The sequence below is a fragment of the Octodon degus genome, unplaced genomic scaffold (assembly GCF_000260255.1).
Source record: "Octodon degus isolate 3935 unplaced genomic scaffold, OctDeg1.0 scaffold00027, whole genome shotgun sequence".
In the NCBI taxonomy this organism is placed as follows: domain Eukaryota; kingdom Metazoa; phylum Chordata; class Mammalia; order Rodentia; family Octodontidae; genus Octodon; species Octodon degus.
This window is the reverse complement of record NW_004524603.1, coordinates 18,128,784-18,142,762: the sequence shown is the minus strand read 5'-3', so window position 1 is coordinate 18,142,762 and position 13,979 is coordinate 18,128,784. Positions and strand designations below refer to the sequence as shown.

The following is a 13,979-nucleotide window of genomic DNA, read 5'->3' as shown; positions in this document are numbered from 1 at the left end:
GGGTTTTACTTCAGGTTTTAAGTCAGAAAAGAGAGACAACAAAATACACCAATGCCAGCTAGTGGAGATATCTAGATAAAATACACAACCACGCTGTTGTGTGGTTCTTGTTATATTATTAACACATTTTCTCAAGACTTTCATGGGCAGGAATGTGATACATGAAATACAAATAAGACTTCATGACAACTTAATGAAGTGCAGAATTTTACAGTCAGATGAACTGAGATCGAGGCTCAAGGTAAATTGTAGTATAATGAAGTCATCATCAACATGCTTTATGTCCCCCCCAAAAAAAATCTCTCTTCCAAGAGCTAATAGGAGGCAGGCAAAGAGATACGGGTGGTTCTGAGTAAGCCGTGCCAGCTCTTCACCAAAAAAAAAAAAAAAAAACTCTTCAACAATGTGAGCAAAATTTAGATAAACAAAAGACACCAGAGGACAGCAACTCACAAGGCAACTGTAACTGAGACTAACAGCAGGTATATAAACCAGACGGATCTGGGGTACTTAATCTAAGAACTGGTGTCTGATTTTTGCATTGACCTTCCAAGCAGTGGTAAATAGATGACACATACCCCCACCAAATGTCACGAAGGGTTTTCCAAGCCAAAACATAAGCAAAAGTCTAGTCAAAACACTCTGTGTCTCTACTGGGTGACATTGATCCTGGAAGCAGCCGAGTCCGAGAAATGACCTGTGAGCACCTCGTGAGTTTATACTGTGGAAAGATGAGTCACCAAACATTCCCTGAGATAAATGGGGTGTGGTGATAACGGTGTTCAAAGTGTCCTCGGCTCTTCCTAGTCAGAGTAACACACTGTGAAGACTCCGGCTTTGCCCAGGGGAGTAGTATGGCAGCAAAAGTGGACTCGGAGGTCATGGTTTGTACTCCAAAGATCTCCTGCTTTCCATCAACAGGCAAACAACAGATACGAAGATCTAAGAACCAGATGCTGGAAAGGTGACAAAGGAGGCCAGCAGAGCACCCAGCAAGAAGAGAAGGCCGAGTACCATATGCTCACATTTAACAGGTGGGAAGGGAGCCAGCGAAAGAGGAAAACTAATCCCTCAGAGTATCACGGACACCAAAGCAAACCTAAGTTACAAGATGACCCCATGATCGTTACTGACAAATACTCCCATGAGACCTCACAGGTAAGGGCAGAGGGAGGAAGATTATCGGATGGAGCAGCTGGGGAAGAGGTTGGAGGTCCTACACTCAGAGCACAGAGCATTGTCCATGAGGAGAAAGTGAGGAAGTGGATGCCGCAGTTGTTGACCACTTGTTGAAAACACTCATGCAGAAGCAAGCAAGAAAGATGAGCTAGAGGCAGCATGTGGCAAGCATGTGTTCAAGGCAGAGACCTGTGCTGAGAGCAGAGGTAGGGAAGGAATAGAGACACAAGAGAAAGAATAATAATGATAGCCAGCAGGCTTTCCAGATGCTGCTTTTGTCCCTGCTTTGTGTTATTCAGCCATGTCGCTCTCATCTTTTCTAAACAAAACACTGAGTTGCCCAAGTCACCACCACATGAAGTGTTCTGATCTACAGGTGCACTTCCAAAATTCCAGATATGAAAACATACTTTAGCCCAAGAGGCCAAAGTCACCCATGCTTGTCCATGCTCCAGGACTGTGCTACAGCACTGAATGACGCATCAGCAGTGACCATGGAAGTCTGAAAAGCCTGTGCTTGACCTCATCAGCATGGGGGCCAGGAAAAGACAGTCACAGTCACGTCTCTTTTTTTTTTTTTTAATTTTATTTATTTGTGTGTGTGTGTGTGGCCAGCTCAGCCCACCAGGGGGCGGGGCTGGCTGGCATGTGGTGCTGGGGGATTGAACCGCAGTCCTTGCGCTTTGCTGAATTTGTTCTAAGTAGGTGCTTTAGACCACTGAGCCATCTCACCAGCCCCACATCTCCTCTTCAGCTGGGTAAATCTCTCACTGCTCTAGGTCTTAGATGCTCCACAGGTAAAATGGGCCATCACCCCTGTGTGCCTCCCTGTGTACAAATCAGGGAAAAATCACAGGTCCCCTACAATTTATTGAGAAGAGCGGAAAGGCATCTGATGAGCAGAGTAGAAGGAATGAGCTGACAGTCAGCCCAAAGACAGATGATGTCATCATTTCCTTTCCATTTTGGTTCACAAGAGTAAGGAACACAGACATACTCTTTCTGCACAGGATCACCAGACAGTTCCAATGCCCTGCAGCCACAGGCCTCAAGCATACCAAAAGGCCAAAGAAAGGACCAATGTCAGAATACAGGGGAGGGCCACACCAGACTGAGGCAGGCAGCTCAAGCTGCCAAGAGCCACAAGTGGCCTCATCAATATTTGAACAGCTATGCACGACTGGAAAAATAGTTCCCTTGAAAAATGGCATTCAGCTTTCCACCTGCTGTGGACCGCAAACAGAACAAGTCTTTCTTGCCCTGCATGGTGAGCAGGATGCGATGCCCAGGTAGTCACCTCTAGCCCCAGCATTTGACCCCGATGCTGAAAGTCCAGGTAAGATAGTTAATTCTCCATGCCTTAGGCAATAAGCCAGGAGAGAAACACTCTCCCTCCCTGACAGCTGTTCCTTGAAGAGCTGCTGTGCACATCTCAGGGGGGCTGCTCCTGCCTCTGCTGCCTTCCTCCATGGCCAACAGCAGCACAGTATGTTCTCAGAGCTTCGCAAGTGGCACAATATTTGGGTTTGTTCTTTTGTTCCACTGCTATTAACTGTGGATTTTAATATCTTTTCTAATTATTAGCCAATCTTTGTGCAAACAAACCAACAAATCTTTGTTTGTTAAAACACACATATATCTTTTGAGAAGGAACAAACTGTCCATTCAGATTATTAGACTAATAATCATACTGATTGAATCTACAACATCGCTTTCTTCTCTAAATGATTAAGCTGAGCTAACCATGCAAATCTCACATGCCCCTTCCCAGCCATTGCTTTAGAGATGTACCCATGGGGTGGACTTTCCTCCCATCTCTCAGATTCCTCCTCTCTTTCCTCTCTGTTGGCTTTAATTCTCCACTTAGAGGTTCATCCTTTTGACCTAAATGGTTGTTATATAGAGATGTCCACTAGGGGTAACAGGTTAAGCTGTGCTACTATTTAAAATTTTACTCTAAGCTTATCAAGTCTTGCCTAAAGTCAAAATCTGAAGATGGGGAAATGGAAAAAGAAAGGCATTACAATGAGCATTCTTGGCCTGATAGGGAGGAGGGTGAAAAGGTCCAACTAGAGCGCTGAAGACAAATTATACTTCACAATTCTGTGACCTACCAAGACTCCACACTTACTCAGTTCATGGAGGTTGGGGGACCACAAATAATGACATCGTCAGCCAGCAAGGACCCACATCCCCTGGCCAAAAGACAACAGGAGATGACCCCAGGCTGTAACATCAAAGCCAAAGTTTCAACATCATCATGGGAACCTAGCAGTCTCTGGGCCCTCCAGGAGGAAAAGGAAAGCACTGAGCCATGTGGCCGGCCAGCTGCTTCCCAGCAATCAGCAGGAGATGTGAAAGCCAGATGCTTCTCCACCAGATGCCAGCAGGCTGAGCATTCCCTGAACTCCCCACCGACCACTGTCTGAGACCTGGTACTTCACTTTAGGAACTGGCCAGATATCATACTTGACTAACGTAGCCACCAAATAATTTTTACAAATAACTGGCATCCATGTACTTACCGCCCACTTAAACCCACAAGAACTGCTATTATCTTTACAAGGACTATTTTCTATTACATACTTTTTAAGAAAGACATAATCATGGCAAAAATGGAGACAGTATTTTATCTTCCACATGGCCACACTTGGTAGGATAAGAAAGTTAGCAAGTTCTCAAGGTTTACCATACAAAAGCCCTCTGTCTATCTCCCCCCGGGAGAGCTCCTTTCTATCCAGCATTCCCACCTCCCCCAGTCTTCATTCAAGGCCAGTGACCACCTGAGTGATACGGAGCTCACATACAGCACCAACACCCTCTCTTCCTCCAAAGATACTCATAAAAATCATCTCTAACCAGTTTTAGCTTCTCTTGAAATTATAAATCTATAAATTATAAATCTGCATTTTTAAAAACTTTATTGGATACAGGGTTTCACTACACAGCTCAAGATTCATAGTGATCCTTCTGTATTAACCTCCCCAGTGCTGGGATTACAGGTGTGCACCACCATGTCTGGGGCCAGCACACTGTGCCTGGGGTTCCAGGTTTGGCACGGAATGAGGTACTAGGGATCGAACCTGGGTCCTTGTACTTTCTCGGCAGTCACTTAGACCGCTGAGCTATCTCCCTACCTCTAAACCTGCATTTCTTAAACATATCCAGGAGATAACAAATTTAAACAGTACCAAAGGGAAAGAGATGAGCCTCTTTCCTCTGCTGACCTCCAGCCCCCCCAAGTTCTATCCCAGAAACAATCACCCATTTCTTGAGCAACCTTCCAGAGAGTCGGTGTGTGGCTGATACACACAGCTACAATGGACAGATTATTTGGCTTTTCCAGTTGCACAAGCCCCAAGAGTTTTCAGAAGGGTAATTTGCACAGAATCTTAGAGAAATGCAACACAAACACTAGAAATGTCCAACATCGAGGCAGCTTTGAAGAAAGCAGTAAGTCCCTTACCCTGATATTAAACACTGCCAGATACCTCTCACTTAGATCTGCTGACTTTCTGAACACACTTCTGGACCGTATCCAATCTGGAAGCAACAGTGCTCATAAGCACCACTGACTGAATTAAAACAATAGTCCAACATCTGAGCAGAAGTGAGTTCTGTGCCTGTGTGTGTGGTGCTGGGGTCTAACTTCAGGCTCTTCGAGTACACCCAAGCATGCACCCCATCTCTCAGCTACTTACTCCCAACCCCCCACGGAAAACATTTTCAGGCTTCAAGAAGAAGCCCACAGCTTTGCTCATCTAGGGTCCAATGAGCAAGTGGATACTCATCCTACCTGTGCATTTCATTATATGATAAACTTCAAATCTGTCTCCTCTGAGCTTCTATTATCTTGGACCAAAAGTCTTCAAAACTAACCAAATGAGAAAAACATTGCTGTCCAAGGCTCACAGAAGATGCCGAAAAAATGGAATAATCCCAGCCTTGGATATCTTTGAACTTCTTTTCATAGTTTTAAAACTGGGTACGTGACAGGTTTGCTAAAACAGGGCATTCAGCTATGCTTTCATTCAGAACAATGAGAGTGATCACATGAAGAAGGCGTGGCAGTGTGGCGGCTGCTACTGTCAGCTCCAGTTTAACACACGCTGCTTTTGGGCTCAGTGATTATGGAACCAGTCCTAGGCACTGACCTTCATGCCACGATCCTTCACTGGCAAAGCATGATGGGTGAGAAGGTGGTGTAGGGAGGTAGAGAGCCAGACCTGAGTTGGATTCACAGCTGTGTTCACAATTAGTTGTGGGGCTGAGTGAAGATGCTCATGCAGTCTAAGCCTTGGCTTTCTTTGATGTAAATTGACACTAATAAAAATGGCTCCCTCGTTGCATCACTAAGAATAAACGGCTCCATTTTTGGAAAGCACTAAATAATGTCTTTCTGCAGGACCCCCATTCGAAACCCCAGGGCCCTGCTTTACAAAGCATTAAAACTTTCAAGATGGTAACAACAGAGCATCCAACCAAAGGTGGAGCTCTGCAGGGCAGACGGCCCTCCTGCTGGGGCAGCAAGCATTCCACAGCTGGTAGCCATCATCAGCTCTTACTACTATCCCAGCTTCCATCTGCCTCCCTTCCCACAGCGCTCCTCTCCCTGGACAGCGCCCAGCCCACTCAGACTCCATGGTTACATGGATCACTTGAAAACCTGACACCAGTGTCTCAGAAGGAACCTGGATTCACATGGAAAGGAACTCACTGAACTTGGGAACTCTGTAATAGAAGATGCTGTCATCAAGGGCTCGTGTCAAACAGGTTTTCCCTTTGCGTCTCTTCTTTGTATCCAGTTGAACTAACAACTCCCCTCTCCTTCAAATTTTTGTGTGGAAGGCTTTCTCTCCACACTCAGTTCAACACTGTATTTTCCCCCAGTCTATCAATAATTCTCAACCCCTATTACCCAACCCTATGCTTACTTTTTCCAGAATATTTATGTTATGTAACATGCTATCTCAATGACCTACTACATATATGTCATCTACTTTTACTTTTTCCATAGCACCTATACTAATGTACTGACTACTTCATTATGTTATCATTTATTCCTTACTTTCTTTATCTATCTGTGCACACACAAGAGTGTAGGCTTCTGTCAGGAATTTTTGTCTGCCTCTGTTCACTGATGTACTTAGAACCATGTTGGCTCATATAAGACATTCGGTAAATATTTACGACAAGAATAAGCGCATAATCGATCTGGGCCACCCTACTTCATGTAGAGATATAGCTGGAGACCCGGCCACCCTACATTATGAGCAAATGGTAGTAAGAAGCAGCTCAGCACCTGAATGCCCTACAGAGTTCTAGAAATGGATGAGAAATTACACATTTTCAAATCACTACTAAACCCTCCTCACTTGAAAGGAATACAATCCAAATTTCTCTGTCACTCAACCCAATATCTCTTTCAACATTAACTCATGTATACGGTTTGTTGCAATGAGCTGCAGCAATGATGAGTGGCACTTTATTTGAGTGAAGTGTTTACAAGAAATGCACTTGTCTAAGTGGAGAACATAATAATCATTTTTTAAACAAAGCACTCTGGGAGGCTGAGGCAGAAGAATCTTTAATTCAAGCCCAGCCTGTGCAACTTATATGTAAGACCTTGTCTCCACATCAAAAGGGCTAGGAATGCAGTTCAGCATGAAAACCCTGGATTCAATCCCTGGTACTCAACCCTCACAGAAAGAGAGAGGCAACCAGGCACAAGGGCACATGCCTGTAATCCCAGCTCTCTCATAAACTGCGGCAGGAGGATTGCAAATTCAACCTCTCACGGGGAAATTCAGCAATATACCCAGTCTCAAAATTAAAAACTAAAAAACAAAACACTTAAATTTTCTTTTTCTGGAATTGAGAATCAAACTCATGACCTTGCCATTGTCAGGCTGAGCTATTCCCAACCCCCCCAAACTTATACTGAAACAAACAAACAAACAAAAACTTTAAAAAAATTAGAAGAAAAAGAAGCTGACAACATTGCGTTAGCACATGACGTGGAAAACCTGAGCTGTTAATGGAAAAGGAATGTAAGGTCTCTGGCCCTGAAACTGCACATAAAGCAGTCCCTCAGGGCCGAGCTTTGGGTCTTGGAGTTATAGGTAGCACCACAAGCAGCAACTCGAACTCCTGCCTGTGACCTTAGTGCAAACCACAGGGATGAGGAACAGCAGTGAGATTAGGTCCCTATTTCATGCCATCCCCTAGAAGATAACCCCAGAGCTGTGCAGTTACAACTGTATGCTTATGAATAGAGAGGATCTGCCCTTCCACGTATGCTTAAAATGTAGCTTATTCAGGAGAAGCATCTGGAGCAGGAAAATAATCAGAATAAGCTCCAAAGTCTTCTGCAGAAGATAGGAATCACATCTGGGCTCCCAGGCCAAATGCAGACCACATGGTCTGGTTGGGACAGCCTCACTGAGCAAAGCCCAGACAGTCCTGCACACAGCATCTGGCTTTTGCCCCGGCTTGAACTACCACTCCCTCTCAACTCTGTATTCTGCTTTTTTTTTTTTTTTTAAACAAGCCTTCCTCAGGCATCACAAAGCCTTCGGCGGGATTGGCAGGGAGACACGCATCCTCTCTCCCAAAATAACATAAGCCGGAGGCAAAGGCCAATGAGCTGGAGCCCGTAGGCCATTTTGCAACCGTTTCAAATAGCCTGGCACTGACCCCATTACCAGAATCGTGAAGGGAAAGCGGCCAAGCCTCTCCTTCTCGGATTAATGTCGTCTCTCCCCTCTTCTATCACTACAAACGTCTACAAGTTTAAGGAAGACACAAAATAGACCATGAGTCGAGGCGTCTTATCAGTGCTGGCTACTAGAAACAAAATTTCATTGCGCAAATTCAATACCCAAAAGTTGAAATTGGAAGCTTTAAAAGAAATACGTGGGTCGGTGATGTAGTTCAGCGGCACAGCGCTTGCCTAGCAAGCTCAAGGTCTGATTCACCCTACCAAAACCAAACTAAAACAAATGCACAATGTTCGTTGTCAGCTAAAGCTGCTCAGAACTTTCTGAGGCCCGGACCACAAGGACCTGGTGAGCTGCCCCGTCTTCCCCAAAGCCTTTCTGAGAGCTCCATCTGCTTCACACTTTCCAGACTCCTCTGTCTGCCTTTCCGCTGAACAGAGAGGAAGCAGATTTCCTGGCTGCACCCTCCAAGAAGCCAAATAAAGTGCCCTCCCTCCTGATGTGGAGCAAGCTTTCAACACACGCACGCACGTGTGTACTCTTAAAAATATAAATAAAGCAAAGGGGGTGAGGAATCCAGGTTTTAAAAAACCTTCCATAAAAATCAATAGGAAACTAGGTAGCGACTTGTCCCTCTCCAAGCACTTGCCGTCTCTACCTGGCAGCACCGTTAGCCATGGAGATGGCATTCCAGAGCGGAAGGCCTGACGCCTGGACACCGAGGGTCGCGACCCTGGGGGCGCGCTTCCGAGAGCCAGCGGCCCGCTGCTTCTGCTCAGGTGCACACTGGCTGGCCCGGGGCTTCGCAACCCCGCCCTCCCTCGGGGGCGCCGTCTTGGGACCCCGGCCGCGTCCTCACCGTGTGGTACAGCAGGGCCTCGCCGTCCCCCGGCTCTGACAGCTCGCTCAGCTTGCGGTCCCACTGCAGGACGCCCTGCTCGCCGCTCTCCAGCACCTCCATGGCGCTCGGAGCCGGCCGGGCGAGGCCGTCTAGGTCTGAGGGTCCGCAGTGCCGCCTCCGGCCGGCGAGAGGCCCTGAGCGTGTGCGTGCGTGTGCGTGCGCTTGTAGCGAGTGACCGGGCAGGGACACGACTGCTCCCCTGGCCGGGGTCCTCGGAGATCTGAGGATCCCGGAGAAACAGCCGCCCACGGCTAGAATCGGAGGCTGCAGGGGTTAAGCAGGGAAGTGCATCCAAACCAGAGGCAAGAAATCAGCTCCCATTCCAAGAAAATCCCTCGCCCGGAGCCCACTTTCCACTACCGCTTCAGACTGAAACTTTGAGACTCCCCAGCTGCGGCCCCACCTCCCTCCAGAGCAACAGCCAATCAAACACCCACCTCACCCTCGAGACCCAATCATAAGTCTGCCTCTTCTGGTTGTCCCGCCCATAAATGCAGAGCGGGGGGAAGTCTCCGCCCAGGCTTTGGAATGTGGGACGGGAGCACCTCTGACGTCACCGGGGAACTCCTCCTGCCTGCTCACAGCCAGCTGCGGGAGATGTGCGGCAGCGGACCAATACAATCCTTGAGTCTGGAAGTGATGGACGGGACAACATGCCAATCAAAGAACTGAGGCTGGGAAGTACAGCCAGTCAAATAGAGACAAGAATACATTTTGTAAAAGTGGGAGGGCGACTGCAGTCCACTCCCGAAGAATCCCTCAAAATTAACTCTGGCCCTGAAAAGGGGTGTGACAGTTGCTGTGCTGCAGAACTTAGAAAAAGGGGATAGGTTTAAGCGCTGTCTAGAATACTTTCAAGTAGTTTAGTTCATTTGAACCACTAAGGATTGTTCCAAAATGAGTTATGTTTCTGCAAAATATAAATATTACCCCTGTGCTATTTGACCGGCCCTTATCCCCTGGAGTCTTTTGGAGATTTATTTTAATGCTTAAATAGAAAGCCTCAGTGTATATCACTTTCCTCAAATAATAATTTTCTCACTTTTGTTATAGTCCTTGATTTTTCTTTTCCAATCTGTTGACTTCCTTTACCATGTCCTTTCCATAGATATCCTTTCAACTCTTAAACACCGAATTTTTGGAAACAGTAGTCAACATGGGTAAGGGAGGTTATATTCCTTAATATAAGAATGCAAACATTTACTTATCCAACATTTCTTTCTTTCTTTCTTTCTTTCTTTCTTTTTTTTTTTTTTTTGAACCGTGGATTGAACTCAGGCCCTTGCACTTGTCAAGGAAGCGCTTATCCCACTGAACCATCTCCCCGGCTCCTATCCAACATTTCTGCGTTTTACAAAATCAAATCCTGGTTATGTCCATATGGGGGCAGCTTCTAAAATGACCCCTAATAACCCCACTTCCAGAGTCCTCACCCTTGGGTAAGTTCCTACTCTTTATTGTGGCTAGACTTGAAGACTTGTTTCCAGCAAATAGAATATTTCAAAAGTGAGGAGACATCAAAGGTGTTCTAACTCCAGGGGTGCTTTTTGTCTCTTCTTGTCTTGCTTGCTGAGGGAAGCTGGCCACCATGCTGGAAGCTGACCTACAGAGAGAGCAGTGTGGCAAGGGACTGAGGAAGGCATTCAGCCACTAGCCAGCAAGGAACAGAGGCCCTCAGTCCAACAGCCCTTGAGCAACTGAATTCTCCTAATAACCCTGGAAATAAACATGAACCTGGCTTCTGCCCCAATGAGGTCCAAGATCACTACAGCCTTCACGTACACTTTACTATACTGTCAGCCCTAAGCCAGACACCATCCTCCTGTTTTGCATGTTGACTATCAAATTCTTGCACTGTCCCTCTCATTCTTAGGAACTAGCAGTTGAGTCGGCTCTTTTCCCAGTGTCACTCACAGCATCTGTTGTCCTCTGTTATTAACAGGTAATGTCGACTGTGTGATTGGACATCATATTTCCAGCTGAGGACCTTGTGCTTGCCGGGATGGTGATGTGTCTCTGAGCTATATCCCAAGCCCCAACAAGATATCTAAAAATGTTTTTGCTAGTATTATTTGCTGTTTCCATGGCACTATTTACACATTTACTTTGTGTATTTTCTAGACCTTCATCTCAGTTACTAAGATAAATTGAGTCTACAAATGGACACTTGACAGATTCCCACATTATAAGAATAAAAGCCACCTTCTGGGCTGACATGGCCCCACTCATCAGTATGCTGTGCATTGGACTACTCAACAAATACTAACCTGTTGAACCTTCCCTGTTTTCAATTTATGCACAAGAATATGTTAAGTGCCTGGGAAATTTCAAGCATCATTTTATCCACATGTGTTAGGTGTAAAACTCTCTTAAAGAAAGAAAAGAGGTTTTGTCATTGGCCTTTTCTAGACTGCTGCTTAAGGAAGACAACAGAACACATTCAGTTTAAATGTGAAGATGTGAAATCCAGTGGCAGGCAGATAGGAAGAAGGAGGCATTCTAGTGTGGTGCTTCTCAGGGCATCCCTGGAGCTGGGACTGACTATTGACCTCAAGCCTTAAGCACATCAGTATACAGCAGCCAAAGGACACAAGGTTGGTGATACTCAGAAAGATGGCTCTTCTTCCTCAGCTAGAACCCTTGCAGGATTCAGGCTGAATTCAAGAGTTCAGTGGCAAGCCACTGAGAGAAAAAGTCAACCTAAGCCAAAGCTGCACAAATAATAAGCAAAGCAACTGGAACCGTGTCCTGACACAAGTGTATGAGACCAGCAGAGAATATTTGGTTTTCCGAAGGGAAATTCTGAGGAGTACAACACTTATAAGGTCCTCTCTCCCTGGTGACCAAGGGGAGGCTAGATAAGAACTCAGAAAAATGAAACCACCTAAAATTAAAGACCCAGTCAGGAAATGGACTAGAGAAATGAACAGATACTTCAGAGAGAAAGCAATATAAATGGTCAAAAATTTATCAAAAAAAAAAATTGTTCAGCAGCTCTGACCATTAGAAAAATGCAACTTCAAATAATGCTAAGATTCCATCTTCCTCCAGAAAGAAAAGCAATCATTAAGAACTCCAACTATGAAGGTGGGTGAAAAAGGAACCCTCCCACATTATTTTTTTAAATTTTATTTTATTTTATTTACTTTTTTACGTTTATTTAGTGTGTGTGTGTGTGTGTGTGTGTGGCCAGCTCAGCCCACCTGGGGACAGGGGCTGGCTGGCATGTGGTGCTGGGGGATCGAACTGCGGTCCCTGTGCTTTGCCAAGCTTGTTCCAAGTAGGTGCTTTAGACCACTGAGCCATCTCTCCAGCCCCCTCCCACATTATTGATGGGAATGCAAACTAGTAAACCACTGTGGAAATCAGTGCGGAGATTTCTCAAAGAATTGAAATCAGAAATTTCATTTGACCCAGGTATCCCTCGAACTAGGTGTCTTTCCCAAAGACCTTGAGTTATCACACTGCAGGACTACTTGCATACCAGCGTTTATAGCAGCACAATTCGTAATAGCTAAATCCTGGCAGACTGTATACCCATCAATGGATGATTGGATAAACAAATGTGTTATTGGAATTATTAGAATGGAATACTACTCTGCTACAATGAATGACAAATCTGAGGCACTTATAGGAAAATAGATGCACCTGGAAATATATAATACTGCTGGAAGAAATCAGGCACACAAGCTTAAGTGCCATATAGTAGCTCTCATTTTACTAAGGTAAAGTACAAAGAAAGTGACAGAGGATGGATAGAAAGGGATGAGGGGACAGATCTTATCCAGTAGGGAAGTGGCCTAAGGGAACAGGAATGAGGGATGAAGACAAGGGGAAATGGAAATGAGAGGGATAAAGATCCACCACGGACAGGATCCTAATATCTTCAATCGATGTAAAGTTCATGTTACATCATAACATGAACTAAGAAGAATAACAACTAGTATGAGAAAGGAGACAGGGGAGGCGGAGGAAGAGTGGAGAGGGGGGAAAGGGGTTAAGGAAAAGAAAGCTGTAATATGTACAGGTACCACTCTCCAAGACAATTGTGAACTGAGTTAATTTCAAACACTAATATAATATATAATATAATTTCAAATACTAATATAATATAAATAGTTCCCTGCTATTTCACCGTTCAACTTCCACGGACTCACTGTTTCGCAGGTTTTCAAAAAATATTAATCTAAATTATTTATTGCGGGGTTTTTTGCCATATCATGAGATTTTGTAATACCATACAATATACATATGTTGCTAAAATTAAGTAGGTTTATGAGTTTAGAGAATGGTTAAGAATATTAGAAGTCTGTAATCCCAGCACTTGGGAGGCTGTAAACAGAATCACTATGAGTCTGATCTAGTAATGAGACCCTGAACACCCTGTAGACCCTTCCCTAAAAATACACACAAAAAAATTAGAAGTATTTTTTAAAAGTGTGAGAAAGGTTTACAAGAGTGTGGGAAGGATTTCTAAACATATATACATATATTTATATTTCATAAGTACATATTTATGAAATATAACGTCCCTACTTTGCTGATTTTCACTTACAGTGAGGGCGTCTGGAACATGATAAGAGAGGAACCAGTGTAATATAAACCAGAAAAAGTGGCGTGACTATGTTAACAGGCACCACTTCTATCATGGCAAGCGCTGCCACTAGTAAGATCCACCAACATGTGACTTAAAACTGCAGAAACATAAGGCCCCTCACTTCCTGTGACTGGAGATGTAAAGCCAGCATGAGCAGCGCAGCCAGCCTTCTTCAGGAGTGTGGGCGGACTCTTTCTTCAACTCTTCCCAACATCCCATGGTGGCCATCACACCCATGTGAACAACATTGTGGCACAAGTTCTTAGTATGAGCACAACCCTGCTTGACCGTTTTACTGTCCCCAAACAAATCTCATCGATGAAACTGACATTGCCCAAAGAAACAAGATAAGCTTCATTAGCCTCCAGATTTAGCCTTCCTGCCATTGCTCTTCAGGGTGTATGCATCCTCCTCTGTCCCCTTCCTGTCCTCTCTCACCTGTGTGTGTCTGTGTGCACGGATGCAGGCAGGCTGGTGCTCTCAGTTCTGCTGGTCCCTGGATCTTCCATTTCGAAACTCTGTGATCACACTATCGCTTTTATATTTTTGAGAACTTCCCTCCCCGCTTGAATGTTCTTTTCCT

General features: G+C 45.1%; 1 protein-coding gene across 1 annotated transcript in view; it reads right to left on the bottom strand.

Moving 5' to 3' along the window:
- Positions 1-9,197, bottom strand: part of Creb3l2 (cAMP responsive element binding protein 3 like 2) — a 122,888-nt gene extending 113,691 nt beyond the window's left edge. The window contains exon 1 of the mRNA XM_023712765.1: positions 8,758-9,197. Coding sequence (XP_023568533.1) covers positions 8,758-8,859 — 102 coding nt within the window. The 5' untranslated portion in view covers positions 8,860-9,197. The remainder of the gene's footprint in view (positions 1-8,757) is intronic.
- Between the last annotated feature and the right edge of the window lie 4,782 nt (positions 9,198-13,979).